Source organism: Nannobrachium achirus (assembly GCF_963921795.1).
Source record: "Nannobrachium achirus genome assembly, chromosome: 15".
NCBI lineage: Eukaryota > Metazoa > Chordata > Actinopteri > Myctophiformes > Myctophidae > Nannobrachium > Nannobrachium achirus.
In genome coordinates, this window is record NC_137822.1 from 6,471,220 (window position 1) to 6,499,008 (window position 27,789).

The following is a 27,789-nucleotide window of genomic DNA, read 5'->3' on the forward strand; positions in this document are numbered from 1 at the left end:
ACATAGGAGCATGACTGACACAGTGGGCAAGATACGTTGACATGTCAAATAAAAATGCACAAAAACAATATGGGTTCTTTCAACTACCAATACCTTTCATTTAGTGGCTCCCCAGGCCAGGAAAAGGTCATTTCCTTTTTCTGATTTACAATTATGTTGAGGCTTTACAAATTTTACTAACTAGTCCAAACAGTTTACTAATAAAGCTAACAAATTTGTTTTTGTTTTTCAACCCTTTTCATATCAATTGCACCTTGTTTATATATAGGCCTTTATTTCAAGTTTTTGGACAAGCTGTTAAATGATACCTGTATCCTCCCTCAGTCATTCAGGACTGAAGACTCACTCCCCCATCTTCCACCACCTTTTTGTAGTCCTTTACTTCTACCGTAATCTCTGTTGTACTCCTTCCTCTTCTCTTTCTACCCGGCCGGTAGGTTCTACCGTATTCTCTGTTGTAGAAGTAGAGTAGACAGTCCAACCAAGAATGGCCGCTGCTGCAGGCATAAACAAGCAGGACCGACACCACGGGAGGGGGACGAATGGAAACACAGTGAAGGTTAATGTTTATTTGGTTGTTTTCCAATCAAGGAACGAGTGTAGTCGACCGTGAGGACGTTGGCTTTATTAGACGCGTTGCTTTGCGACTGATAAAGACGCAGTGTCTGTCTGTCTTCGTGGTGTCTGACTTTGGGCTGCTTGCTTGGCATCAGTGCGTGTTTGTGTGTCAGTGCAACGATATTCCGGCATTTTCGTCAGTAAATGTGTAATAGATAAACGCAGTGCTGTGAAACGATACAGTTAATGTGAAGTCGAAAGTTCGGGTATAATTCATAACATTCATAACACTAAAAAGCCAGGCCTTTTTTATGTGTAGCCTGTTAGGCTGGCTGACTGCAACATGCTAATGATTTTAGCTAGTACGTGCTGCGGTTTCATGTCACAAATCAAATGCAACGCAGTTTCTTTTCCTGTGCATAATGAACTGCTTTAAATAAGCTGACTTGAATTAACTGTACGACACAGTGATAATGTCCTTTTCACACAGAGAGAGATTGAGTGTGTGTGTGTGTGTGTGTGTGTGTGTTTGTGAGAGAGAGAACTTGGCCATGATTAAACGTCACCACTTCTGATCTGTTGATATTTTGTGTTCAATATGTCATATCCAGTCAATAATGTCATGGGTCATACTGTGTCGTATAGGGGTATAATAAAGGGTCTGTTATTCTATACTAATCTCATGTTGATCCCAACTCATTCAAACCAACACAAATGTGCAATAGTCTCTAGACAAGCCTTTTTATATTGAGTCTTATCAAATGAGCTGTGCAAACCGTGTATGACGACAACAGCCTCAAATGACAGCTTTTGGAAATACCCAATCTTCTGCTCTGCCAAGCTAAACAAATGCTTGTCATGTTTTCATTTGCAGGTGTCAGAGTGTGACTGTGTTGTTTTCATTTGCAGGTGTCAGAGTGTGACTGTGTTGTTTTCATTTGCAGTTGTCAGAGTGTGACTGTGTTGTTTTCATTTGCAGGTGTCAGAGTGTGACTGTGTTGTTTTCATTTGCAGGTGTCAGAGTGTGACTGTGTTGTTTTCATTTGCAGGTGTCAGAGTGTGACTGTGTTGTTTTCATTTGCAGGTGTCAGAGTGTGACTGTGTTGTTTTCATTTGCATGTGTCAGAGTGCACCCTGGCCACAATATGACTTCCGGTTGGTTCTAGCGGAAGTGGCGGAAGTGCTGTGTTTAACGGAAGTTACGTCATGCATTGTAGTCTTCCGTTGAAATTCTCACGGCGGAAGTTGAACAGTCTCTGCCTGATATTGCCACCAGGCTTTTCTCTTCGCAGATGAGTAACAGCCTGACTACGCGAGGCTAGTCAGAGTGTGACTGTGTTGTTTTCATTTGCAGGTGTCAGAGTGTGAATACCAAAACGCTCGCCCCACAACACAGTCCCCTGGGGGAAATCCGGCGACCTCAGAGTGGTCGCCACCTGGTATACGTAAACGTAACCTCAGTAAAACTATGCCCAAACAAACCTTGCTCTTATTTCACAGACCGTATTCTTGTACTCGTTTTACGGAGGATAAGTTGAGGAATACGTTTAGGGCATAGTTTTACTGAGGTGAAGTTTAGAAATAAGGTTATCTTTTGGCATTGTTGCACTGAGGTTTCGTTTAGGAATAAGGTTCGGTTTAGGCATAGTTTAACTGGGGTTACATTTAGGAATCTTCTTCTTTCGTGTATCATCGTCCTTGATGATTGGTTGACAACATTTTATTTCACAAGATTTCTTGTTACTTAGGGGAGGCCATGGGGCTGGCTGTCATCTTCTCCTAAGGTTAGGTTTAGGCATAGTTTAGCTGAGGTAACATTTAGGAATACGGTTAGGTTTAGGTATAAGGTTAGGTTTAGGCATAGTTTTACAGAGGTTACGTTTAAGAATACCTGGTGGCGAGTCTGGCGACCTTTCTCAGGGTGACCTGGGGCGAGGGTTCTTGTATTCCTTTGCATTTGCAGGTGTTTGAGAGTGTGTGAACGTGCTGTGTTCTCATGTGCAGGTGTTAAGGGTGTGTTGTGTTCTCAATCATGTGCAGGTGTTGGAGTGTGGCGTGTGCGAGGACGTCTTCTCTCTGCAGGGAGACAAGGTCCCTCGCCTCCTCCTCTGCGGCCACACAGTGTGTCATGACTGTCTCACCCGGCTGCCCCTCCACGGCAGAGCAGTCCGCTGCCCCTTTGACAGACAAGTTACAGAGCTAGGTGAGCACCACTGTTGTTCATTCATAACGAGTTAATGAGCTAGGTGAGCACCACTGTTGTTCATAACAAGCAGACTGATTTAGCTCTGTTGTTCTTTCAAAGCCTTTTCATTTCAAGGACCCCCGGTTTGATACGCATTAGGCCACGGACCCCCATTTGATACCATCTTTTTAAAATCTCTAATCTACAATCTACATCTTGTAAAACTTGAAGTTACAGACCTTTAAGGGTCCATTTGGTTCCTAACTTCCTAAACTATCAATAATTTAGCCAGGGACCGCCCTGGGGTTCCGTGGTCCCCACTTTGAGAACCAGTGGATACAGCAACAATCCATAAGTCTTATGTCCTAACTGGGATTTGAGCATGGGCCTGTCTTTAGTAGGCCAAACAAACATGTACCGCTCATTCAAGACAGATTCCCTGCTTGGCCTGGGAAGGTATTTGGGCGTATGAGCTTCAGGCAGTACTACTGGTCAACCATTAGGTGACTGTTGACAAGCGGATTTCGCAATGTTTGGCTGTGCTTCTCGTGGCTAAAATCCGCTTCAGACAACATTTTAACAGTTTTTGCCTAGCTAGTTCCTAACTTAATATAAGGGGCTGTAGTCTGTTCTTACCAAAGCATACCTTTTGTACTAAGTGTTCTGCAAAAGAACAAAAAAAGGTCTGACTAGGTTGAGTTCCGTTTACTCCTCCAACCACTGCAGATGAACCAGTATATTGCATTAACATACTCACTCTACCATATAGACTGGTTAAAATAAGTTCCCGGAATGCAGCTTTAAGAAGACATTATGTTTTATACTTGTTAATTTAGGTTGAAATTTGTATTTTTCTTTTAATAGTTCTCTGTGGTATACTGTGTGTTGAGGTGTCTCTCTTTCATGTCATGTGCAGGGGACTCTGGAGTTTGGGGTCTAAAGAAGAACTTTGCTCTGCTGGAGCTTCTGGAGAGACTGCAGAATGGTGCGTCCAACCAGTCCAGCATGGCAGAGGACGCCCTCAAAGGCATGGGAGAAGTACGACTGCTGTTCTGTTGTTTACTTTACACTAAATGCTACATCCAGTGTAATGGGAGAGTGCAGAGTCTGCAGTGAAGACTGAACCCGGGCATCCACAGCCTGTGTCCAGAGTTGGTGTAGTCATCTATTTTATTTTATCTATTTTTGCACGAGTCACCGGCTGTGACAAATTATAAAATATTGCTTAAAGGGGAAAACCACCCATTTTCAACATTGAACCATGTCATAACATAACTTAGAGCTGTTGTGTGGAAATAAGAAAAAAAGTAATCGTCCCCCCCCCCCCCCCTTCTGTGTTACCTAGAACTGTAATTGATTGTTGGTGTCATGTGATCAGTGACATATGGTCGCTGTACACTTTAGCTCCGCCCTCTGGGCTGCCTCATTCTAGAGTGCACCGACTGTATGTCACTGATCACATGACCGCAACAATCAATTCCAGTTCTAACAGCTCTAAGGTATATTATGACATGGTTCAGTATTGAAAATGGGTGATTTCCCCTTTAAGTGGATGGATTTATTGAAAAAATATATGTTCGATTAATCAACAAGTAATCGATGGCATAATCACTAAAACGTTAATGAATAAATGCACCCCTACATCGCATCAACATCTAAACAGACAAACGCGGTGTCCTTTGAATCGCAGATATAATTGCCCTTTCTTCTTCCAGTGTGTAATCCGATGCGACGAGGATGAAAGCCACACGGCCTCCATGTACTGCACCGTCTGTGCCACGCACCTGTGTGCCGAATGCTCCCAGCTCACCCACTCCACGCGCACGCTGGCCAAGCACCGGCGCGTGCCCCTGGCCGACAAACCCCACGAGAAGACCCTCTGCCCGCAGCATCAGGTCCACGCCATCGAGTTTGTCTGCTTGGAGGAAGCCTGCCAATCCAGTCCGCTCATGTGCTGCGTGTGTAAGGAGTATGGAAAACACCAGGGCCACAAGGTATGCAAGCAGTTACCTGCAGGAAGAAAAGGCACTGACACATGAATTAGGTTTTCAGTCTGATTTCAGTCATTTGAGCCCCGTTTCGACTGCAGCTCTAGCACCACACTACACGACACCACCACTCCACACCACACCACATGAAAATATCTACATTTTCCATTACACAAAAGTACCCCTATCGGTAAGAAACAAATTGACTCCTTAACTGTGATTATAGGCCTAATACAATATAAAATTGTATTACAACTATCCTAATTATAATGCACAATAATGGATTATAACACACTATAAAGTATTAATGTTTTACTATGATAATTATAATACACTGTAATAGATCAGAACAGTGATTATAACACAATAGAATATATTATCATGTATTACAACTATATCCTGGTGGTCTAAATGAAAAGTCAGTGAGTGATCAGTCATTATGAAGTGTTTGGCCCTGTTTGGCCTAGCTCAGACCTACTCTGGATTGGATACTTTTTTGTACCACGTTTAGTACCACTTTCACACCACTCTACCCAGGTCCTTGTAGTGGAAAACCTGGCACAAGTGGGTGGTGTGGAGTGGTGTGGTGTTGGGCCATGTCAGTGGAAAATGGGCTTTGGATTCCTTGGAAGCTAGCATGACTTCTATGGAAGCATGTTGCGCAGCGAAAATAGCCGATCTACCAACTCTCAAGAGCTTGTGGATAGGCTATTTTCAGTTATTTTAAGATTAGAGCATTTGAAGTGATCAAATTAGCAATGTGTTCATAAGCATCTTCCATAAAATCCTAATGGTATGGGATATTTCATATAAAAGTAAATGTTAAAGCCTCTGTCTGTGATTTCTTCACCTGGTTGGCAGTATGTAGAACAGCAGGAATTTTGCATTGTGTTCATTGTTTGGGGATCAGCGCTAGAGTGTGTGTGTGTGTGTGTGTGTGTGTGTGTGTGTGTGTGTGTGTGTGTGTGTGTGTGTGTGTGTGTGTGTGTGTGTGTGTGTGTGTGTGTGTGTGTGTGTGTGTGTGTGTGTGTGTGTGTGTGTCTACTTGTGGATAAATGAACACTGAAGTCTTTATTTGCCTACTGTACATAAAATCAGAGGAGGGTATTATTTAGAGTGCGGCTGTGTTTTGCCCCCTCTCTCAGCATGCTGTTCTGGAGGGTGAAGCCACTCAGATCCGGGCCTCCATCTTGGACATGGCCCACTGCATCCGCACCTTCACAGAGGAGGTGTCGGAGTACTCCAGGAAGCTGGTGGGCATCGTGCAGCAGATCGAGGGAGGCGAGCAGATCGTGGAGGACGGGGTCGGCATGGCTCACACAGAACACGTAAGAGCTGTACTGCATCCTGGGCCAGTGGTGGAAGGAGTAGGCCAATGTGTTTACTTAAAGCCTCACTTTGTAACTTATTCTTAATGAATAAATAAATACCGGTGTGTGATTTTGTCCAATCTGTATAGTTGTAGGTAGTAGTAGAGTATGTTGAGACAATATAACGTGTAACAAATTTTGACCTGATGATCAAGTTGAAATGTATCCCCTGAGCAAGCAGTGCTGACATGAAATGTCAGCACTGCTTGCTCAGGAAACCGGGTGCACAGGAAACCGGGTTAAAATCTGGCGTAGAAGAGGAAAGTTACATAGTCCAGTTTAAAGTAAAAAAGTAGCAATACCACAATTTAGAAATTCTCTGTTACAAGTAAGTCACTTTGTGCTGCACTGTGAACTTGTACATCTGCTATTTTTGAACATTTTCTAAAAATCTTGGAAGTGTGATAACTACTGATTTAGAAGGTATTTTGTAGAATCTGCCTTAGATCTTAATGGGTGATTTGGTGGCATCCCAAAATCCTGTAGGTGTTTCTTTAAAAAAAGGAAAGAAAATAACAATCTAAAGGCCCCCTATATTATGTTTATTTTGTGGGTCTTTTCTTGGCCACCAGATCCCGGGCACGGCGGAAAGTGCGCGCACGTGCGTGCGCGCCTACTTTGTGGACCTCCACGAGACGCTGTGCCGCCAGGAGGAGATGGCGCTGAGCGTGGTGGACGCGCACGTGAGGGAGAGGCTGATCTGGCTGCGGCAGCAGCAGGAGGACATGACCATCCTGCTGTCCCAGGTGTCCACGGCCTGTCTGCACTGCGAGAAGACCTTGCAACAGGTAGGTGTCCACAGGGGCGTCACAAGGGAGGGGAAAGTGGGACTGAGTTACTAGGGCCCAAGGTGGAGGGGCCTGGAATTATTTTACACTTTAGCTAATGAAAAATAGCAGATATACAAGCTCACAGCGCGGCACCGAATGCCGTGCTGCGAGCTTGTAGATCTGCTATTTTTTAAAAGTCGTGAAAATGTGTGCAGATCTTTGAATATATGTATTTTTAAGCAAACATTTGTAACAAAAAAGTTGCTTCTGGGGGGTCCCTGGAAGTACTAAATATTTTGAGATGGGAGGTCTGTGGCCAAATACATATCATTTTGGGGGTCCTTGACATGAAAAAGTTTTAGCACCACATAGAAACATAGGGTTTTCAAAAAACCTTACAAGGATTTGAAACATTCAAAGACACACATTTTCATGAATTTTCGCGTGCCGCGCTGTGAGCTTATATATCTGCTATTTTTCAATAGTTAAAGTACCCAGGGCCCAGAATTTGGTGCGACACCCCTGGTTGTCCACCGTAGACATGGAAAGCTAGATGCCCCTTTTGGCTCTGGGACATCTGCATCTGCGTCACAGAAACGGAAGTTCGGTACGCCAGCATGATCTAGGATGGCCAATCAGAGGCAGGTGGGGGGCGGGTCTTTTCGCAACCCAGGGTGCGTTCCAATATAGGAACTGAGGGCACTGGTGTGCACTCTGGTCGTTTGTTTATTCGAGGGGCAAATATTTTAAAAATAGCAGATCTACAAGCTCAAAACGCTGTTGTGACCTTGTTGTTCTGCTATTTTCAGAATATTTATCTCAGAGCTCCTACTCCTACATTCCAAGTACTTGGGTCAGGGGATCCCCAGTTCAAATATGATTATTTTTGGTGGGGTCGCGGCCTGAAAAGGTTGAGAACCACTGCTATAGGGGGTTCCAAATAGATCCTTACAGGTCCGTTACTTATGATGGTCCATGGAATTAACACCTTTGAGATCCACCAGCACTGAAGTCCACATAACCAGCTCTTGACAGTGTGATTTAAAATAAAAAGGGTTCCCGTTCCTCCAGATCCCTACCCCTAGTATCTTTGCATCCATGAGGTTTATAGTTTACAGATCAGAACGGCGATGCCCTTGAGCCAAATCTCCACATATTACTAAAATTCTGTGTCTATGATGTAAAAATGTGAAAGCGGTGGAAATGAACAGGTCTGTTCGCTTGTGTTTGCATGTCGTGTCTTGCTCTAGGATGACTGCAGAGTGGTGTTGTCAAAGCAAGAGATTAACTGTCTGCTGGAGACGCTTCAGAAACAACAGCACCAGTTCACCGAGCTAGCGGATCACATCCAGCTGGACGCTGGCATCCCCGTCACCTTCACTAAGGTAAAAATACAACGCTGTCCAATCATCAGTGGAAAAGGTTTGGGAACTACTAGAGCAGGGGTCTTCAACGTTTTCAGGCCAAGGACCCCTTAGTTGAGAGACAGATGCAGCAGGGACCCCCACAACCTTATCATAGATTCCATATAGTTTCATTGTTTGACAGCACAATCATCAGTGTATTTTGGATTCATGTAAATTTGTGTTTTCAGATATTTAACCACTTGAACCGTCAATACTTAATAAACTTGACCTTTCACTCTGTAATTAGTCTGCTCTTTTTCCCCTCTACACCAAACCTCTTTGCCGAAAACAGCCGATCTACAAGCTCACAACGCCTTGCAGCGCGAGGCGTTGTGAGCTTGTAGATAGGCTATTTTTGGCTAAAGTTCTCAGAACATGGACGCTAGGGTTCAAGTAGTTCATATAAAAAAGGAGAAAAAAAGTTTCTATCACAAAGATTTGGAGGACCCCCTGTAGTAACTCTGAGGACCCCCTAGGGGTCCCGGACGCCCAGTTGAAGACCCCTGTACTAGAGATATCTGCATGGAGTTTTCTTGCCTAAAAGTGGCAGAACGCTCCTTGCAGAAACTGTTCAGCGAAAGTCCTAAGAACAAAATTACATTGTGGAGAAGTCTTATATCGTCACTGTCTGGCCACTACAGAACTACATTTTTGAGTTTTTCAATTTTTTGGCATAAATCAGGGCTATTGAACATCTGTGTTGGTTAAAATAATATTGAACCGATGGAAAGTAGTAAAAAGTGCTAGGGACAAAACCTCCTAACTCCACACTTCCTGCCAAACCAGCAAACTCCAACCGATTAGCCCTCTCTTTTTTTCATAAATATGTGCTATTGAACATCCTTACCATCTGTGTGTTGGTTAAAATAATATTGAACCAATGAAAAGTAGTAATAAGCCCTTCGGTCAAAACCTCCTAACTCCACTTGAGCTAATTTTCGGCCGAAATTGGTTTCGGCCCAAAAGCAGAGATATAATACAGGTATATCGTCTGTTGAGTGGAAACCTCCTCACATGTCCAAAACCCTTAACTTTTCAGGATTCAATTCAAAAGTAGCAGATCCACAAGCACAAAGCGCGTCGCCTCACGCTGCGTTTCGAGCTTGTGGATACTCAAACCACAGGTTTTGTTTTTTTCCAGGACAACCGGGTTCACATTGGTCCAAAGATGGAGATCCGGGTGGTGACCCTAGGTCTGGACGGAGCAGGAAAAACCACCATCCTCTTTAAGCTAAAACAAGATGAGTTCATGCAACCCATCCCAACCATTGGTAAATACATTTTAATATCCACTATGAACCACTTTCAACCTGGCACCCCTAATATGGGCATGTCATTATTAGGTGAAAATAAATTCTTCAAAAATAGCTCAAATAGATCATCGTCAAAATGTACTGTGACATGAATGTACATGTGCGTTTATGTTCATGTAATCTTTCTTTTCAAGGTTTCAATGTGGAGACGGTCGAGTACAAGAATTTGAAGTTCACCATCTGGGATGTAGGTGGAAAACACAAGCTCCGACCTCTCTGGAAGCACTACTATCTAAACACACAAGGTAACGTCTGACGATGCTTTTGGTTTGCCCTTAGAGCAGTGGTTCTCAAGCTTTTCAGGCCGCGACCCCCAAAATGATCATATTTTAACTGGGGACCCCCCACCCTGATGAGCACTAAGAGTTGAGGCATTACATTTTGTATAACACAGTTCAATTGTGAAAATAGCAGATCTACATGCTCACAACGCCTCGCAACCTGGCTATTACCGCCTCTTATATTAGACAATTTGGTCAAGGTTTAATTTGTCATTTTAGAGGTATTAAAAAGTCTTTTGAAATGTGTAGATACCCTCTATATCTATACGCTTAAACTTTATGTTGGTTTATTTGAGAAAACAATGTTTCACATTAAGTTAATCAACTGGGGACCCCCTTGGGGGTCCTGACCCACAGGTTGAGAACCACTGCCTTAGAGGACGACTTCACCCATTTTCAACCTAGTATCTTCATATAATTGGTCCTCGCTAATTTACTCATGTTAATATGGTACCATTTATATCATGAGCATTAGTGAGGACCAATTATATGAAGATACTAGGTTCATAATGAGTAAAGTTGTCCTTTAACCAGCATCCGTATCGTGGGGAAAGCTATCACAGAAAATAGCTGATCGACAAGCTCACAACGCGCCGATGTTATGTCGCTAGTATGTCTCGGGGGGACTTCTATAGCCTTTCTTTTGGCTGTAGAAACGGCTGGGGGATCGCACCCCGACCTCCCAATCTCAGGGTGGACACTCTTAACCACAAGGCCACTGAGCAGGTGATTGGTTACGTGACTCTACCTTAATGAAGCTCTCCTCCTTGTGTTTTGCACATGGACAGCGGTGGTGTTCGTGATTGACAGCTGCCACAGAGACCGGCTGATGGAGGCCCACAGTGAGCTGGCCAAGCTGCTGACGGAGAAGGAGCTGAGAGACGCACTGCTGCTCATCTTCGCTAACAAACAGGTACTGCATACTGGATGGGGTTATTCATTAGGCCAGGGGTCTTCAACATTTTTCAGGCCAAGGACCCCTTAGCTGAGCCAGAGATCATGAAGCAAGGACCCCAACTACATATTGTATAAAACTGTGTTGCAGATTAAACCTTTTGTTTAGACTTGTTTGGCAGCACTACATCTTCATCTATGTTAAACTTTACTTGTTTTTTCGCCTCTACAACTAAACTATTTTCGGCTTATGCTCCCCTCTGAATAGGGATGCTAGGGTTCAAATTGTTAAACATATAGAAAATCCTATAGTAACCTTTGAGGACCCCTGGGGGTCCCAGACACCCTGTTGAAGACCACTGCATTAGGCAGACCCCCATTTTGATACAGTATTTCTACCCCAAAACACACTTTTTATTAAAAATCCTGCACATAAATACCATGCTGTTCCCTCCCTCTGTCTGTTAGGATGTACCGGGTGCCGTTGCCGTGGAGGAGATGACAGAGTTACTGAGTCTACACAAGCTGTGCTGCGGGAGGAACTGGCACATCCAGGGCTGTGACGCCCGCAGTGGCGTGGGCCTCCACGAGGGCCTGGACTGGCTGTCCAGACAGCTGGTAGCTGCTGGGGTCCTGGATGTGGCCTGAACTGTGCAACACCCCCACCCTAGCTCCAATCGGAACCTCTCCCTCCGCTGTCGTAGCTCTGAGATGAGGTTCCACTGCGTAGGGTGCCGGCGAGAGGTGGCCCTCTTCCGCACATTCTATCCAAAAAGTAAAGGTATCCCCCATTGCTCTCAGACAGACGGGTTGAAACAAGTGTTAAATCCCTTTTTTTTTGTCAGCCTGTGGCCAGTCAACCCACATCCGCATGCGCAGTACTGCTCCCTTTGTGGTTGCATTGGGAAAACATGGCACAGGCTGACTAATTTAAACGCTTGTTTCAACTCTTCACTTTCTCTTTACCACTAAAATTGAAAACATCTGAGACCAGCGGGGACGACCTTTACTATTTGGATACGATGAGCATAAAAGGGTAAAAATCAGCAATATTGGCCACCGTTCAGCGGTGTCGCACTCTGCCGGCACCCTATTCAGCGGGACCTCATCTCGGAGCTATGCAGCGTAGGGAGAGGTTCCAAAAGGTGGCTACACCCCACCCCAAACCTTCTGAACTCATTTTCCTCTTATCTCGTCCCCCCCGTCCGGTGGTTTCATCATGTAACCACATTCCAGCCTGACATCGCTCATCAACCTTGCAAGCTGATTTATGCTTCATACGTCGTATGGCGGTGGTGCCGTGCGCGGAAAACAGCTGAACCCACAAGCTTGTAGAATCGCCTATTTCCGGCGGCGCGAGTAGTGTCTGTTAACAGGTGCAGTAAGTGATATTTTTGGTGTTTTTAAAATGAGTGTTGAATAGCTCTATATTCTCATAGCGATCGTTGCGATTATAGTGTTTGTCCAGCTCTTTAAAAATGAAAGGCATTTTCATGTAGGGATACTGATTGTTCTCCAGGACAGAGAACTCATACAGGACGAACGGGATGAATAAAAGTGAAATCTGAAGTGATGACACAAAGAAATTAGCAGACAAAATTTGAACCTGATAAATGGGTACACTCTCCTGACTCGGGAGAGATGCGTTGGGGAGACTTCTGTTATTGAACAAACACTGCTTTTTAGCAATGATTACCATCGGAATATACTATAGAACTTTAACTTTTTTCTTTTACAAAAAATTGTTTTGTTTTAACCAAAACACATCACTTACACTACCTTTAACATTGAGATGAGCATGTATCATAACTGTGGCCTAAACCTGCCCCTGTCCTTCTTCCTTTATGTACCAGAAAGTGTTTTTCTCAGGTGTCTTCAGTAGTTCTCTCCTTTCGACTGCACCATGGGTAAAGAATTAGGCGAGTGAAGCAATGCAGTATCCAACTGTACTAAAATTACAAGAATAAGCATACAAAATACTAATATAGCAAAATATAAAGCCCCGATATGTTCTTTGTTGCGTGGACCGTCTACAAACTCAAAACTGTGGCGTGCTGTGAGCATGGGGGGTGGCCATTTTCAGCACTTGACAATAGGGCTGGGAGTTCAAACCAATATCACCGATTACGATAAATGACGCCGGTAATTAAAAAAAAGATCTATAAACTTGTGAGCTTGTAGATTAGGCTGTTTTCACTATTTCTCTACGCCACCAACAAAATATAATGGCACGGTCAAGTGGTTAATCATATTCAATCCATCTATTCTGTCGATTCATAGAAAATTATTCTTTTTTTGTGTTGATTTGTTGATATATGATCCAACAAAAAACAAGCAACCTGTTTCTCGATTATAAAATAATCTACATGAGCAAGATTAAGTCAGTCATTGGTTCTACAGTCAATATCAGTTTGGATATACAGGTATATTCGGTTAATTGTCCAGCCCTAGTCGACACCTCATGCAACTAGGCCTCAATCAAGCCTAACTATTGCACTGACTAAACAAAGTCTGTCCTGCTATGCTCACACCTACCACTTCATCCACCAATATATGCATTTTACAGATTAACTAATCACTAATCCTAAAATAAATTTCATTAGTGGATTGCTGATAATACAATAACTCTTATTTAAACAATATATTCACATTTATATACACATTCAAAATAAGATTAAGACAGCTTATTAAATAGTTGGTGACTGGTAACATGGTGACTTTTTTTTCTTTTTTTTACTTCTCGGATCAACCGTTATAAAAGAAGTAACTATGTCATCCCTAATAGGCAAGTACTTTATTCAGTAAAATTTCAGGAATAGTGGCTTGCCCCTGACAGTGAATTGTATCAGTATTTTCTGATTTTCTGTCTGCGGCACACATAAATGCATACTAGTGTATTTTGTACAAAATTATTAGAGAATTATAACTGATTTTACGTTCACTTGAATGGTTGGTTAGCACAGCACATTCAGTGTTCCCAAGTCGGATTAAAATGCGAAAACACTATTGCATAGCATAACAGTATGGATTATGATGCTTTTCACTTTAGGACTGCTATAAGATAATATTTCAATACAAAATAGGGATATTTAAAGTGACTTCCAATTAAATTCAGTTAAGCTGCAGATTACGATATTCACTCCCTTCCTTACATATTCTAAGTGCTAAATACACAGAGGACTTGCTTCAAATTGGCTCTATCACCCTTCTGTAGTTTTACAACTCATATACCAGTTTTTCACTATCCTTTACCAATCTCTTGACGTCTTACATAATTACAGGAAATTATTAGTTACGTGGAAAGAACTGAGATTCTTTTGAGTTGCTTGTATGTACAAGCTATTAAGTGTGTTAACCTTATTTAATGACGGCTGGTCTTGAAACAGCAGTTTTTGTTTTGGAACTGTATGTACATGATTTCTTTGGTTTGAATGTAGAATGTCTGTTACAGAAGAAGCGGGTTACTGCTGAACTTATTTATGAGGAGAGTTACTTTGAAATGTCTCTTTAGGAAAAGTTTATAATGCAACCATTCTCGGACTCCATTTTGCGGGGTGTTTTGCACGCAGAATGCATTGGATGCTTGCCTCAGAATGACGCTTAATTTATATGTCATCGTATTACGGTGTCGTGTGCTGGAAATATCTGATATGCTATAAGTTATGAAACACGTTGCATTAGGGGTGGGCGATATGGTGATAATTATCGTTGAGACGATACAATGTCTCCACGATATGCCTTTTCAAAGGTATCGCATATATATCCTGATACAATTGAGGGAGCCTTGTAAAATCCTGTTTAATCGTTAATACAGAGATTCATTGCAGAATTCAATTAAACCTGCATTTTGGTCAAAATCATCAGTTCTCAAACTTTAAAATGTCAAGGTCTCCAACTCTCCACTTAACTCTGACAGTATTTACGGGTCCATTTGGTTTCATTTGTATACTGTCAGAGTTACATAATTGTAAAGTTCAATTTAGATCTCCCAAAAGGAACCCAGAGAGTCTAGTTTTTGTCAAGTAACTTGAAAAGTAACCATAAAAACCAATGTGAAAAATAATCGTGATAAAATCGTGTATTGTGATACAAGCTTGGGAAAATATCGTGATATTGTATTTTTCCATATCGCCCACCCCTACGTTGCATTTGTGATGCATTGTGACCTTGTAGCTTGGCTGTTTTCGTCACACAACAGCGCGGTACAACAAAGTGTAAATCAGGCTATAATTTCCGTTGTAAGCAAATGAAGAAAATGTCTGCTGTTAAATGGTGGTCTCCAAGTGTTACATATTACAAAACATGTCTGCTGTGATGAACATCCATCTCAGTGTTGCCAGATAGGAAATGTTGAATTATCGTACCGGAGGCTCAGAATTATCGTATTTGACATGAAACTATCGTACGCAGCCAAAAAAGAGAAATCACCCGCGTAAAAAAGTAATTTCACCAAAAAATGCGTCTTTACGGTAGGAAACAACCTTGTTTGAGACTCCTGTGTGACAAAAACGCATCGCATATGCTGCGTGGAGGCAGGAAACCTCCTGGAGCTTATACACAAATAAAAGCCTAAAACTGGTCTGGGAAGACACGACTGGTGTTTTTAATGGTTCCAAGTACAGATCTAGGGTCAGATTGGCTGATTCTTTTGAGAAGCCAAACCTGATCCCAGATCAGCAGCCAGGGAATTTAGTGATTTCACGGTCTTTGTTTGTGATATGCCGAAATTATCGTACATTTGGGCATTTTTGGAATTATTGATCGTACATTGTACAGAGGGTCAAATTATCGTACAAATACGATAATTATCGTACATCTGGCAACACTGATCCATCTCCTGTTCTATCAACCTTTCTGGAGTGCTTACTGCGTTAACTTAACAAGAGTTCTGTGTATATATGTAGATGTGAAATTTAGTCGAGCATTAACATGGACAGCACCTAAAACGTCCGTTATAGTGCACTGAGGAGCCATTGGTTTTTAAATTAATTTTCCTCGTTGCTATGTAATGTTTGCTACTCGTTTAAAACAAAACAAACAGAAAAAGCATGCGTGGAAAGTCTTTCCCTTCAAGAGTCTCTTGGGAAAATGTTTTTTGAAACATGTAGAAGCACAGTGCTCATCCACTCCTTTGTTACCAGTGGACTTGATAATGGCTTTTTGTAAATCATTCATAATTAATGTGATGCTAAAAAAAATAAAACAAATTGACAATGGATTTGTTTAGTAGCTGATCTTCTCTTTTAAAAATTCTATACCACAATTTTTCACCCAGTGCCAATTCCCTAAGCTGTAATCCTGGGCGCTGCTCTCCCTCTGCCAACCTGGGGAGAGCCCCGAACTGAGCTCATGCTTCCTTCAGTGCATGAGAAGTGAGCAGGCCGCTTCTTATCACCTGACAGTGGGAGCTGACGTAGCATGTGGAAGGAACATGTTATTCCAACCAGTTCCTTTCCCCTCCATCAGCCCCCCGGCTGGCCAGGGGGAGGCATTATAGAGACCAGGATTACTGCATGTTTTTGTGAGGGTAAGAGCAAAACCCTAGACAGTATAGAGCCCTTGGGTATCTGGTCAACTAAGTATAGGGTTTAAGAGCTTACTGTCTTGCACTTTTATATTGAGAAACCTAGTGGCCCAACCGTACAGAAAAGTCGTGTATCAGGGCCAAATCTCTTGAGCAAGGAAGTAAATCCCAAAATAAATTTCACATTGTAAACAGTGCATTTACAGTATATAGAGCCTTTTATCCAAGGCACTCTACAATGATTGTGCATTACATTCTCCCCTTCACCAACACATTCATACACTGATGGTGGAGGAAACCATGTAGGCATTGGGGTTCAGTGTCTTGTTCAAGGACACTTTGACAGCGACTCTGGGGTAGGCCGGGATCGAACTGGCAACCTTCCGGTTCTCAAGCTGCCACTCTTCCTCCTGAGCCACTGCCGCCCATTGTGACTTTTTAAAATTTACCCTGAAAGTTGGATTGTTCTTAAACTTTGCTGAAATGTGGAGCCGACTGAACGCATTGTACTGACATCAAGCGTCACAAGGGGGGGGGGGGGGGGGGGGCCTTGATTATTTTATACTTTAGCTATTGAAACATAACAGATATACAAGCTCACTGCGAGCTTGTAGATCTGCTATAACTCAGAAGCAACTTCTGAGGGGGTCCCTGGAACTAAATATTTTGAGATGGGGGTCCGTGGTCAAATACATGTCATTTTGGGGGTCCTTCACATGAAAGAGTTTGAGCACCACTGGCATAGAAACATAGGTTTTTCAAATACTTTTCCACGATTTAAAAAAAATAGCAGATCTACAAGCTTGCAGTGCAGCACTCTGTGCGACGCCCCTGTGTGTCTCTGCCAGGCCAAAGACAAAATGTTAAGATCATTGTTTTCTCCCCTTTCTGTCTGTCTGGCTAATCTCACAATCCACTGGGCTGATGAATGTCAAATGTCTTGAAATAACTCCACAAATAAAATTGTGTCATGGGCTGAAACCTTGCCCACATTTGGAATCATACAACATAGATAGTGTGCTATGTTTGATGTCTAGACTCATATTCAATCTTTTTATCTGTAGGTATATTTTAGACTGAAATGTCAATATGTTGGCATCAGGCATAGATGGACTTGTCTTTATGGTGTGTGGCGCCCTCTGGTGGCTACATTCCTCCTTTGTCATTCTGCTCATCCCACATTTAATGTGTCCATGGGTTCCATTTAAAAAGGGAAATAAACAGGTGTTCAAATGGTATAAAAGTTATTTCCAAGAGGCATTGTTCTAGAGAAATAATCTAACAAACACACATTTCTGAAATGTCAGAAGTTTATATACATATTACAAAAGATATATCCAAACATAGACACCAGACACAATATGTCCATTATGGGCATTCACAGATATGGGCTTAATGTTGATGACATCAGCAATCTCCATATATGGGCATAAAAGTGTACACGTCCTTGTGGCTATTAAACACGTTGTGTATTGATGACATCAGGGATCTGAATGATGTCATCAGACACAGGGCATTAAAAGTTAACAAGGCGTGATCGGATGTCTTGATGACATCAGATCATCAATACACGTCCTTGTCCCTTTTATGCCCATATATGGAGATCTCTGATCAGTCTGATGTGATGACATCAATATTAAGCCCATATCTGGGAATGCCCATTTATGGACATATTGTCTCATGTGGTCTATGACGTCACAGTCACGTCAGTCATCTCCATATTTGGGAAAATATGGCCACAATTTGTCCAACTTAAACAATCAAGCAGGGCTGAGCTTTTTTTTTTGGGTCAAAGACAGTTGATCCCATGCCAAAGTGCTAACGCTCGCCCAGCAGTCTGCCATCACCCAGGCGGATGCGTGCAGTACGTGCCCAATCTGCCCATGTGCTTGTTTAGGGTGAGGTCGCTTCTCGCCCTTAGGGCGTCTTACTAGTAGTCTTTTTTTTATATATATATATGTTTTTGGAAACTATGTTTTTGTAACAATTTAAATACAAAAATATTTTATAGGGGTCCCTGACTCGGATTGACTCCTCCCTGGCACAAATAGCTTTTATTTTTTTTTGCATTCCTAAGCCAAAAATGTGAGGTGATCTTTGTGTCTCCATTGGGAACCACTGCTGGTCATGATCAAATTATTGGCTTTATGCGACAAAAAACAAAAGCCTATCCATGAATTCAAGTCTCCATCATGGGGCGAGTAATCGATAGAAGATATTTTGTGTGTGAATATCCCTTTAATCTGGGGGTCCTTGACATAAAAATGTGTTTTAGAACCACTGGTTTAGGTTTAAACAACATTAGGAAAAAAGCCCAAATAAGAACCCCCCCTCCCGTTGCACGCACGCAACGCAAGGCTATTGGCGCAAAGTGCAGACTGCTGGCCAATCAGATGAGGCGGATTGCTGTGTGAAACGCACACAGGAAACAACCAACAACTTGTTACGTTTTGGTTTACAACGCAGAGACCACGTTTAATCTGCTTTGTGAGCTCAGCTGAGAAACTCGTCAGACCGGTTGAAGGTTGAGTCATTCTTCTCCATTCGGCGTTCGTTCTTTGAACAGACAACATCCCACTGCTCCCGTGTTGATTCACAGTGAAACCACTTTTCATTGTTTTAGACAGAAAGAAGTCGAAATGCCGTCTGCGTCGTCGAGCTCTTCTTCTTCGGACGATGAGCCGCAGCAGCAGCGGAGGAGCCCCAGGCCCAAGAGACGGAGTCGGTCCCGGTCTCGGAGTCGGAGTCGCAGCGGGAGCCGCGAGCCACGGGATCGGTCACTACTATGGCCGGATTACTTCGGCCCCAAGCCTCCTAAGCCCCGCAACAGAGAGAAGGAGAGGGAAGACGGCGAGCGTCGCCTCAAAGAGGCCAGGAACATCAAGCGCTTCCGCGTAGGAAGCCCCCGCCGGAGCCGTTCACGGTCCAGGGAGAGGTAAGGGATGGGACCATTATGACATTTTCATCATGTCACGATTATTGTAACCTCGCCTACCAGGCTTTCTGTACGATTATTGTGACCAAAGAAATTGCCATTCACGATATTATCGCGGTAATCAAAATGTCCACAACAACATCCATTATCTTGGGACGGAATATCAGCCAAAAAATAGCTGATTTACAACTTGTAGATTGTGAGCTTGTAGATATTTTTTGGCAAGGAGATTTCTTTTATTTTAGGACGTTATCTTGTAGAGAGAAAACGTCTCAAAATAAAACCACTCTACAAGAGTTGTGATTTATGGCTAGAGATTTGGTGAGTGAGAAAAAGAGTCAAGTACTTTATTTCCAGGTCCGTTTTACAAATGGAGGGTTTAAAATTTAAACCATTTAAACTTTAAATGGTAGCTAATATCAGATATTGCAGCTTGGCGCATAAAAAGTGAATTTATCAAAGTGCATGATAATAAATTTAGATTTCCAGTTTTTTCCACCGTAAGATTATTGTGAGTGTTTCTTTTTATCACGATACACGATAATAACTATTATCGTCCCATCCCTAGAGAGAGGACAGCGACAATGGATCGGCTGGAGAGACACAACAACAGCACCCACCACTTGTTCGAGCCAAGGAAGTATGGACCCAGAAATGATCACGGCGACCCGGAGAGGGACGCCGCTCAGCGCCAGATCCAGGAGGCCTTCATGACCCGCCGCCTGCAAGAGAGGGAGGCGATCGGTGAGACTGGCCTGCCGGAGGTTTGGGGATACTCGCCACGGGTCAAGGAGCCGGACTCTGACGAGTTCACTCCGGTAGAGGAGGACACGAAGGACGACGACAAGAAAAAGAAAAAGAAGAAGAAGAAATCCAAGAAGAAGAAGAAGAAGCAGCGCAAGAAGCACTCGGAGGAGAGCGAGTCAGAGGAGGCGGAGGAGGACGAGGGCAAGAAGAAGAAAAAGAAGAGCAAAAAATCCAAGAAGTCCAAGAAGAAGAAGGCCAAAAAGAGCCGCAAGTCCTCCAGCGACTCGAGCAGCGAGCAGTCAGACGAAGAGGAGGATAAAGGGGTGATGTGGGTGGAGAAGACCTGCATGGACGAGCACCTGGTGGGCCCGGAGCCCCTGCTCACCCACACCACCCAGCAGGGCGAGAAACCCCTGGACTTTGGTCACGCCCTGCTGCCGGGTGAGGGCGCGGCCATGGCGGCGTACATTGCCTCGGGCAAGCGGATCCCGAGGAGAGGGGAGATCGGGCTGACCAGCGACGAGATCGTGCTCTACGAGAAGTCCGGCTTTGTCATGAGCGGCAGCAGACACCGGCGCATGGAGGCCGTGCGTCTCAGGAAGGAGAACCAGATCTACAGCGCGGACGAGCGGCGCGCCCTGGCCTCCTTCAACCAGGAGGAGAGGAGCAAGAGGGAGAGCAAGATCCTCTCCAGTTTCAGACAGATGGTGTACCAGAAAACCAAGGGCAAGGAGGAGAAGAAGTGATGCCGTTCACTTTCTCCGCCCCGGCTGTCACTGAGCTCATCTTTATAGGCTAGGACGGGGTTCCCCAATTAGTTTTCCCCAAGGGCCGAATTATGTCTAGGGTACCAAGCCGAGGGCCACAGCATTGCAGGGGGCGACGGCGGCGTTCCCGCTACTCCGGCGACAGTTCAGATATCGTCGTTGTCGGGTGAAAATCTTGTATGTCCAAAACCGTTCGTTTTGCATTTATCATTTTAAAAATGATTTAAACTAGTGAAAACAGCCGATCTACAAGCACACAACGCCTCGCACCGCAAGGCGTTGTGTGCTTGTTTTCACTACTTTTGTGAGACGGCCTTGAATGATGAAGCAATCTCTCAGGGACTTCAACGTTTTCAATGTTGTTTTTTTGTCTTTTTTTCATGGAACGTCTTTTGAAAGATGTTTTTAATAGATGGACAATTTAGATTTTCAACTACAATTTTTTAAATTGTGAAAAGGAGGGGGAAAAAAGTGATATTTACTTGCGGCCCACAAATTGTTTATGCGACCCACACATGGGGGTCCCAACCCAGTGTTTAGGAAACAGTGTTGTAGTAGACGACGCTTTCAGACTGGATGCTGATGCTTCTAATAAGAGTCCTGTGTGTGGACACGGGACATGTTATGGACCATGTTGTACACTTGAAGAGGACTGTGTTCCGTTGTGATCATGCTGGAACTTCTCTACACTTTTTGACATCATGGATTCAGGTGTTTTGTTTGCCATTTTTGTCTTGAATCATCAGAATTTAGGTCTTTGTTTTAACAATGTGAACACACCAAAGACAGGTTATTAACGTGTCAAACTTTTGCAGCATTCACTAGCCAATTTCACTGGAAGTTTTTCCGACTATAGGGCCTACCTCTAAATGATGATGTCTTTCTTGCACAAACAATATTTGGTTCACTGTGTAAACTGCTTCAACAGCACTATATCTTTTATTAGATTTATTTTGTAATTAAATTGACTACATTTACTATTATGGTCATGTTTTTCTTGGTGCACAAAATACATTTGAAGTGATTAAAGTCCACCCAGGAAATGCAATAACAGTGTTCTGATTTGGAGTGTGTGTGTACAGTATAGACACTGGAATGGAGATGCAGCTTCGTCACAAAATGATAAATCAACCATCTTAACTTCCCAACTTTAACTGCTCAACTCGACTGATTTCAGTGAGACAACTTGTAATTCACAACAAAGATTTCAGACAAGGAGCTGCTTGTGGCATAAAATGACTTATAATTTATAATACAAATAACTAGGTGAAAACGTGATGAGACGTTTTTGATAGGGATCCCTAGAGACAAGCTGTAGTCTCCATACTGCCCTACAAAGCCAAAGTGCAGTAACTATGTTTTTGGACAGTTATGGACACTGACTAATTTGTGTGTCCCAAAGGTCAAATTAGCCCTCAAGATTTTGGGGGATATACAATTAGCTCACAGAACAGCTACAGTTACAATTTGTTTAATATCATGTATATGCCGATAGCCCATTTGACTGACCAATTGAAACGGTTTTAAACCCTTTATTTTTTAAACCAGTTAAATAATTTGCGTAGTTTCACTCAAAGGAGGTGTGAAGACTGACATGACCAAAAAGCCAGCCCAAATCTCACTCCTGTTACAACGGGACCATATGTTTCACAAAAGGCCTCATTTCAATCTCTACAGTTCTTGATCTGAAGAGGAGGGTGTCGGGGAGACTGCAGAGACAACAATGGCAAGTTGAAAGCCAGTATAGAATGCAAATATAGATCTGACTTTAGGGCTGTCACAATTATTACATAATCGTCTAATCGTGATTATTTGACATTATCGCAATTATTTGTCATAATCGTGTCATAATCGTGAATGTTGAAAAATGTCAGAAATAGTGGAAATAGCAGATCTACAAGCTCACAACGCGTCGCATCGCGATTAGTTGTGAGCTTGTAGATCGGCTATTTCCACTATCAATGTTATTTTTTAAGTAGTAAGTTGTCAAATATGTCAGTAATGTATTTGTATATTTAGGTTATGTGTCATATCTACCATATGCAACTTCAAAGCCTAAAAGCCAAACAGAAATGTAATTATCAACGACAAATACACAATTAAATCGTTAATCGCCAATTATTTGAGTGACAATTAATCGTCATGTAAAATGTCATATCGTGACAGCCCTATCTGACTTACAATGCACAAATAATGTGACACATGATTTTATCCTGAATAAATTCTATAACAAACTACAGTATTAATTTTGACCAGGCATCCACAGTTTGAGGGGGGAAATATAAGAGCACTTCTGTTTGCAGTGAATATTTGTTTTTGAAATAATAGTGGAGTAAAAGTCATGTTTGAGACTCCATGTTGACACTCATACTGGCCTAGTTAACCACACAGCTTGGGTTAGACATTACGCTCTATTCTGTGATAATGTTGTCAACATTATCACATTTAGGTATTTATTTGGGGATCTGTTTAGAATATTCTACTTATCACTGAATATCCTTTGCAGGCTATTATGGCTGATTTCATCATCACTGACTTGATTTCACCATCAAATATTCTGCTGTGTTACTGTGGAATGGTACTGTATACCTGCTTAACTCATACCACATGTCACCTTTAAGTCTGCCATAGAGAGTTGGCACAGCAGACCTATAAGCTGTTTCTAAATTGGGAACTGCGCAGATAGTAGGCATTGTGGTTCCCGAGAGGTTTGTTTTTAGTGAAAATTTGTATTTTTTGAAGGCATATTTATTTTTGTTTTGTTTTGACCTTAGTATCGAAATTGTAGATGGTCTGAAGTCTGATCCTGATTCAGAGGAAGCAGACTAGTTTGGTCATCTGTAAAGTATGCAAAAGGCTTCAACCGGTCAAAAGTCTGAGGGTAACCAGAAGGCTCGGCCCAAAACACGCTCTGCCTCATTTTTTTCCATCAACCGCACGCTGGGGCCGTTCTTGTATTCTTGAATTTGTTTTACTGAGGATAAGGTTAGAAATAAGTTTAGGGTTAGGCATAGTTTTACTGAGGTTAAGATTAGGAATAACGTTAGGTTTTGGCACTATGTTACTGAGGTTAAGGTTAAGTTGAGGCATAGTTTACTGAGGTTTAGGTATACCAGGTAGAGACCATCCGAGGTCACCGGATTTGCGCCCCGGGGTGACTGTGTTTTGGGTACGAGCGCTTTGGTATTCCATCTGAGGCCCAAAGCTGTTTAGAATTTTGTAGATCAGCAGGAGATGGTCACACTAATTGCAATGGTCACACTAAGCCACATTTGAGAACTGATTCAATCCACAAGGGGTGAGAGCAAAACATTTGAAATCACATTCAACCTGACCCATGAGGGCCATGACCCATATCTTGTCATTTTGAGATAAACATTTAAAGATATCAGAAAGCTTAAAAGGCTATTCTTATTGTATGGTGAGGAGGAACTGAGGATAGACATTTTCTCAGGCTTTACTACATTGTCTACTTAAAAGGAACAACGGTGGTATTGTTAAAAACCAGAGATGACAGAATTTGTGAGGCCATTAAAGAAGACAACAGATCATCATTTCCTTTGCCAGGCATTCCAGGGGGACATCTGTACCATCGACTTCTACAGAGAGAAGAACTAATAGTGGGATAGAGTGTTCCCTCTACAGGGAGAGGAACTAGGTTGGATAGCGTGTCACGTTCTCAGTGTGAAAAGTGAAACTTCTTACCATCAGGTGAAGAGAAGCGGCTGGGGACTTCTATCGGCAAAAAGGGGTCAGCAGTGTCGGAATACACATAATATGTGGGGACAATTGGTGGCTAATTTGGGAGAAAATGGAAAAAATATGAAAAAAGAAAAGAAAAGCTTTATTTAAGTTTTATTCCATTTGTTTCCAAGTTAAATCATACATTTTCCTTTGAAAAAAGAGACTATCACAAGTTAATTTACAGCTACTCTACAGTTTCTCTTCTCATAGTCCGTATATTTGTGATCTCATGCTGGAGCAACCATCTTTGCCCTTACTTAACTCACCATCACTTTACACACCAGGGGCGTGATGACTAAGACTAAACAATACGAAAATCACTAGTGAGTATTTTGCATCAAAACAACTATATTCACATAGTTGACGCCTCAGTTGAGCCATTAATCACGGTAAAAAAACAGCCTTGTTAAGAATAAAAATGTACATTTGAATGTGAATTGTGTGAATGTACTCATATGACATTATGATATATCAACAGTTCGAAAAAATATATCTTCACGCAAATTAATCATAAAAACTGTCCTGTTGTATAAGGAACTCAGCGGTTAGACAAAACGGTTATATACCGCCATGTTGCAACAATGACTGTACACACTACAGTACTTACCTTTCTGTTTAACTTCTGAGGGAGTATTCATCTTCTGATCTTCAGCACTTAACAGCATTGATCTTAAGGGTGCAAGTGGAGTCCTTGTTTTCCCAGAGTCTCCCATCATCATGATGCGCCTCACTATGCTGTGGTGGGAGACCCAGGGCTCTAGTGGGCCCCGGGTTGGCTATGGCGCTTGAATCACACAGAACACAGAAGTCATGTGTTGCTGCTGTCCTCCTCTCTCCTGCAGTCTTCAGCGTCTGTAGCCAGCGTTCACAGCCTCCTCAACGTCCTCACTTTCAGTGCGCCGACGTTTATTCATCGACCAAGAAGGACGACTATGGGGGGCATAATGCATCATGTCGTCCCTGTGAACTGAGGTGACATGCGGTTTGAAGCAGGATGTGAAGTGGTGCTCGGGGAACCGCTTCCCCGCGCGTACCCCTGGGCTATATTCCTCTTGCCGGGGGCAACTGGCCCCGTGCAAGGGCTTGCCTGCCAGCCAGGGGTGCTTGAGGGCTTCGCTTGGAGAGAGGCGCGTCGAGGGGTCCCAGTCCAGACACTTCTTTATGAAGTCAGTGAAGGTGGGGTCCTCGCAGCCCTTGAGTGCAGCTCTCCACTCCTTGCTCCCCGGGGGACCTCTCATCTTACCCAGGCGGGAGTGTGACCCCGTGAGCATGGTGCCCCCTGTGGGCCCTGGCTTGGCCACGCAGTAGCGCGGATAGCCTTTGGAGTTGATGAAGTTCTTTGCCCGCTTGGCCTGCTCCAGGACCTTCTGCGGAGGCTTGCCCAGCAGCTCCATGACACAGGCCAGCTGGTCGCCTTCGTCCTCACCGGGGAACAGCAGGTTGCCCGTCAGCAGCTCGACCAGTATGCAGCCAAAGCTCCACATGTCGATGGGCAGGCCATAGCACATGCCCAGGATCACCTCTGGGGCGCGGTAGAAACGAGATTGGATGTACGCTGTTCGGAACACGGTCTCCTCGAAACAGCTGGAGCCAAAGTCAATCACCTTGATGGCGGCATCGAGATTGACTTTGGCTCCGGGCGACTGACTTTGGCTCCCCCGTCCTTCCCTCTTGAGCTGGATGTTATCAGGCTTGAGGTCACAATGGATGATTTTGAGTCTGCTCAATGCCTCCAGACACTGCAGGATTGAGTGGGCAAACTTCTTGACCACCGGCAGGCTGAAGCCATGGAACTTGGAGCCTTGCGACTTGATGAACTCGTGCAGGTTCATACCCAGCAGTTCGAACGTCATGCAGATGTGGTTGCGGAAAACGAAGTTCTCTAGCATGTGCACCACGTTCATGGAATCGTTGAGGTCCTGCTTGCGCAGGTACTCCAGGATGCGGATCTCCTCCTGCGCCTGCCGGTAGTAGCGCTTGTCGTTGCGAACCATCTTCAGGGCCACAAACTTCCGCTGCTTGTGGTCGTACACCTTGGCCACTTGACTGAAGCTGCCCTTGCCGATCACTTTGAGGAACTCATAGCGGTAGGCAAGCTGGTCATGGAGGACAAGGATGTAGTGAGCGTTATCGTCGTCGTAGCCGTGGTTGTTGTTGTCGCTGCTGCCAGCGATGCCGGTGGTCCTTTTCTTGGCGTTGGTTCCCAGAAAGTAGATGTCCGGGTAGGAGTAGACCTCCGTCTGCTCCAGCGGGGTCAGCAGGGTTCCGTACAGCCTCAGCGCCTGCTCGGGAGTCAGGGGCAAGCGTGTGCTGTTGCCCTCGCTCCCACTTCCCTGGGGGCCATGCGAGTCACCGGAGCCTTTACCGGAGTCCACACCGTGCTCCTTGGACAGGCCGTACACTGGGGCGGGTTTGACCGGCACCTGAACCGCCGCCCCGCTGTTCTGGGCGTTTGCCACTGCAACAGCGTTGATCTTATGGCTGTACGCGTGGTCCTCGTATAGATAACTGACCTTGAGTTGACCACCCTGCACCGCTACCTGATCCCTCGCCATGCCCTCATTATTACTCACCACCGTGGGTTTAGGCATGGGGGGTGGCACGGATGGACTGTTACTCACCACCGTGTGTTTAGGAGGTATGGAGGCGAGCCCAGAAGGGCTGTCACTCACCAATGTGTGTTTAGGAGGTACGGAGGAGGCCAGCCCAGATGGACTTTTACTCCCCTCTGTGTGTTTAGGCGTGGAGGGTAGCCCAGAAGGACTGATTGCGTCCGCATGTCCCTGTAGGATGTGGTCTGTTCTCATGTACGAGTCATCGTACAAAATGCTCTTTTGTGTAAAGAACTTTGAAGTTCCTTTGTGCTGAAATGTGGTATTCAAATTATTAGCAATTGCACTGCCTTTCCTTGGCTTACTCCATGGCGCCATGCAGCGAGCTGTTTGCAGTTGGGCCTACAGTTCTACGGCGCCTTTTCAACGAATCAATGACTTGCTATTTTGTCCCACTTCTATATAATTTAATGGCTAGATGGAATGACTGAATCAAGAGTGTGCAATGGCATGCCACGACTCAAAATGAGCTATATATATGGTGTGGAACGATGACGTCACCATGAGCTCTATACCTCCGTGTTGACATAATCATCTGTAACATAACGGATGGCAAATATTCGTTTTGTTGTACTAATCTAATGTTTTGGGCTTTCATTCACTCTTCTGCACGCTTTCATTGTGTCTAGGGTGGAGTGTCCTTGGCCTAGTTACCGTCACTTGGATCATGTCGTGTTTATTTTGTCTATTGAGAA

General features: G+C 43.8%; 3 protein-coding genes across 3 annotated transcripts; 2 read left to right on the forward strand and 1 right to left on the reverse strand.

Moving 5' to 3' along the window:
• The first annotated feature begins 484 nt into the window (after positions 1 to 484).
• Positions 485 to 12,492, forward strand: trim23 (tripartite motif containing 23). Its single transcript, XM_080743827.1, has 11 exons — positions 485 to 559; positions 2,599 to 2,761; positions 3,660 to 3,781; positions 4,459 to 4,737; positions 5,877 to 6,059; positions 6,674 to 6,889; positions 8,122 to 8,256; positions 9,419 to 9,548; positions 9,725 to 9,835; positions 10,660 to 10,784; positions 11,234 to 12,492. The coding sequence occupies exons 1-11, from the start codon at positions 488 to 490 to the stop codon at positions 11,411 to 11,413; spliced, it is 1,716 nt and encodes a 571-aa protein (XP_080599953.1). The 5' UTR covers positions 485 to 487; the 3' UTR covers positions 11,414 to 12,492.
• A 6,240-nt stretch (positions 12,493 to 18,732) lies between these two features.
• Positions 18,733 to 21,709, forward strand: LOC308299435 (NF-kappa-B-activating protein-like). Its single transcript, XM_080743212.1, has 2 exons — positions 18,733 to 19,224; positions 19,793 to 21,709. The coding sequence occupies exons 1-2, from the start codon at positions 18,929 to 18,931 to the stop codon at positions 20,715 to 20,717; spliced, it is 1,221 nt and encodes a 406-aa protein (XP_080599338.1). The 5' UTR covers positions 18,733 to 18,928; the 3' UTR covers positions 20,718 to 21,709.
• Positions 21,710 to 25,327: 3,618 nt separating this feature from the next.
• Positions 25,328 to 27,289, reverse strand: LOC308299195 (dual specificity tyrosine-phosphorylation-regulated kinase 2-like; the record flags this gene model as incomplete). Its single annotated transcript, XM_080742913.1, has 1 exon — positions 25,328 to 27,289. The coding sequence occupies one exon, from the start codon at positions 27,287 to 27,289 to the stop codon at positions 25,328 to 25,330; it is 1,962 nt and encodes a 653-aa protein (XP_080599039.1).
• Between the last annotated feature and the right edge of the window lie 500 nt (positions 27,290 to 27,789).

Coding starts and splice junctions, on each gene's coding strand:
- LOC308299435 (XM_080743212.1), top strand. CDS start 18,929: ATGCCGTCTGCGTCGTCGAGCTCTTCTTCTTCGGACGATGAGCCGCAG. Junction 19,225..19,792: donor CGTTCACGGTCCAGGGAGAG/GTAAGGGATGGG, acceptor TCCCATCCCTAG/AGAGAGGACAGCGACAATGG.
- trim23 (XM_080743827.1), top strand. CDS start 488: ATGGCCGCTGCTGCAGGCATAAACAAGCAGGACCGACACCACGGGAGG. Junction 4,738..5,876: donor GAAAACACCAGGGCCACAAG/GTATGCAAGCAG, acceptor CCCCTCTCTCAG/CATGCTGTTCTGGAGGGTGA. Junction 9,836..10,659: donor CTACTATCTAAACACACAAG/GTAACGTCTGAC, acceptor GCACATGGACAG/CGGTGGTGTTCGTGATTGAC.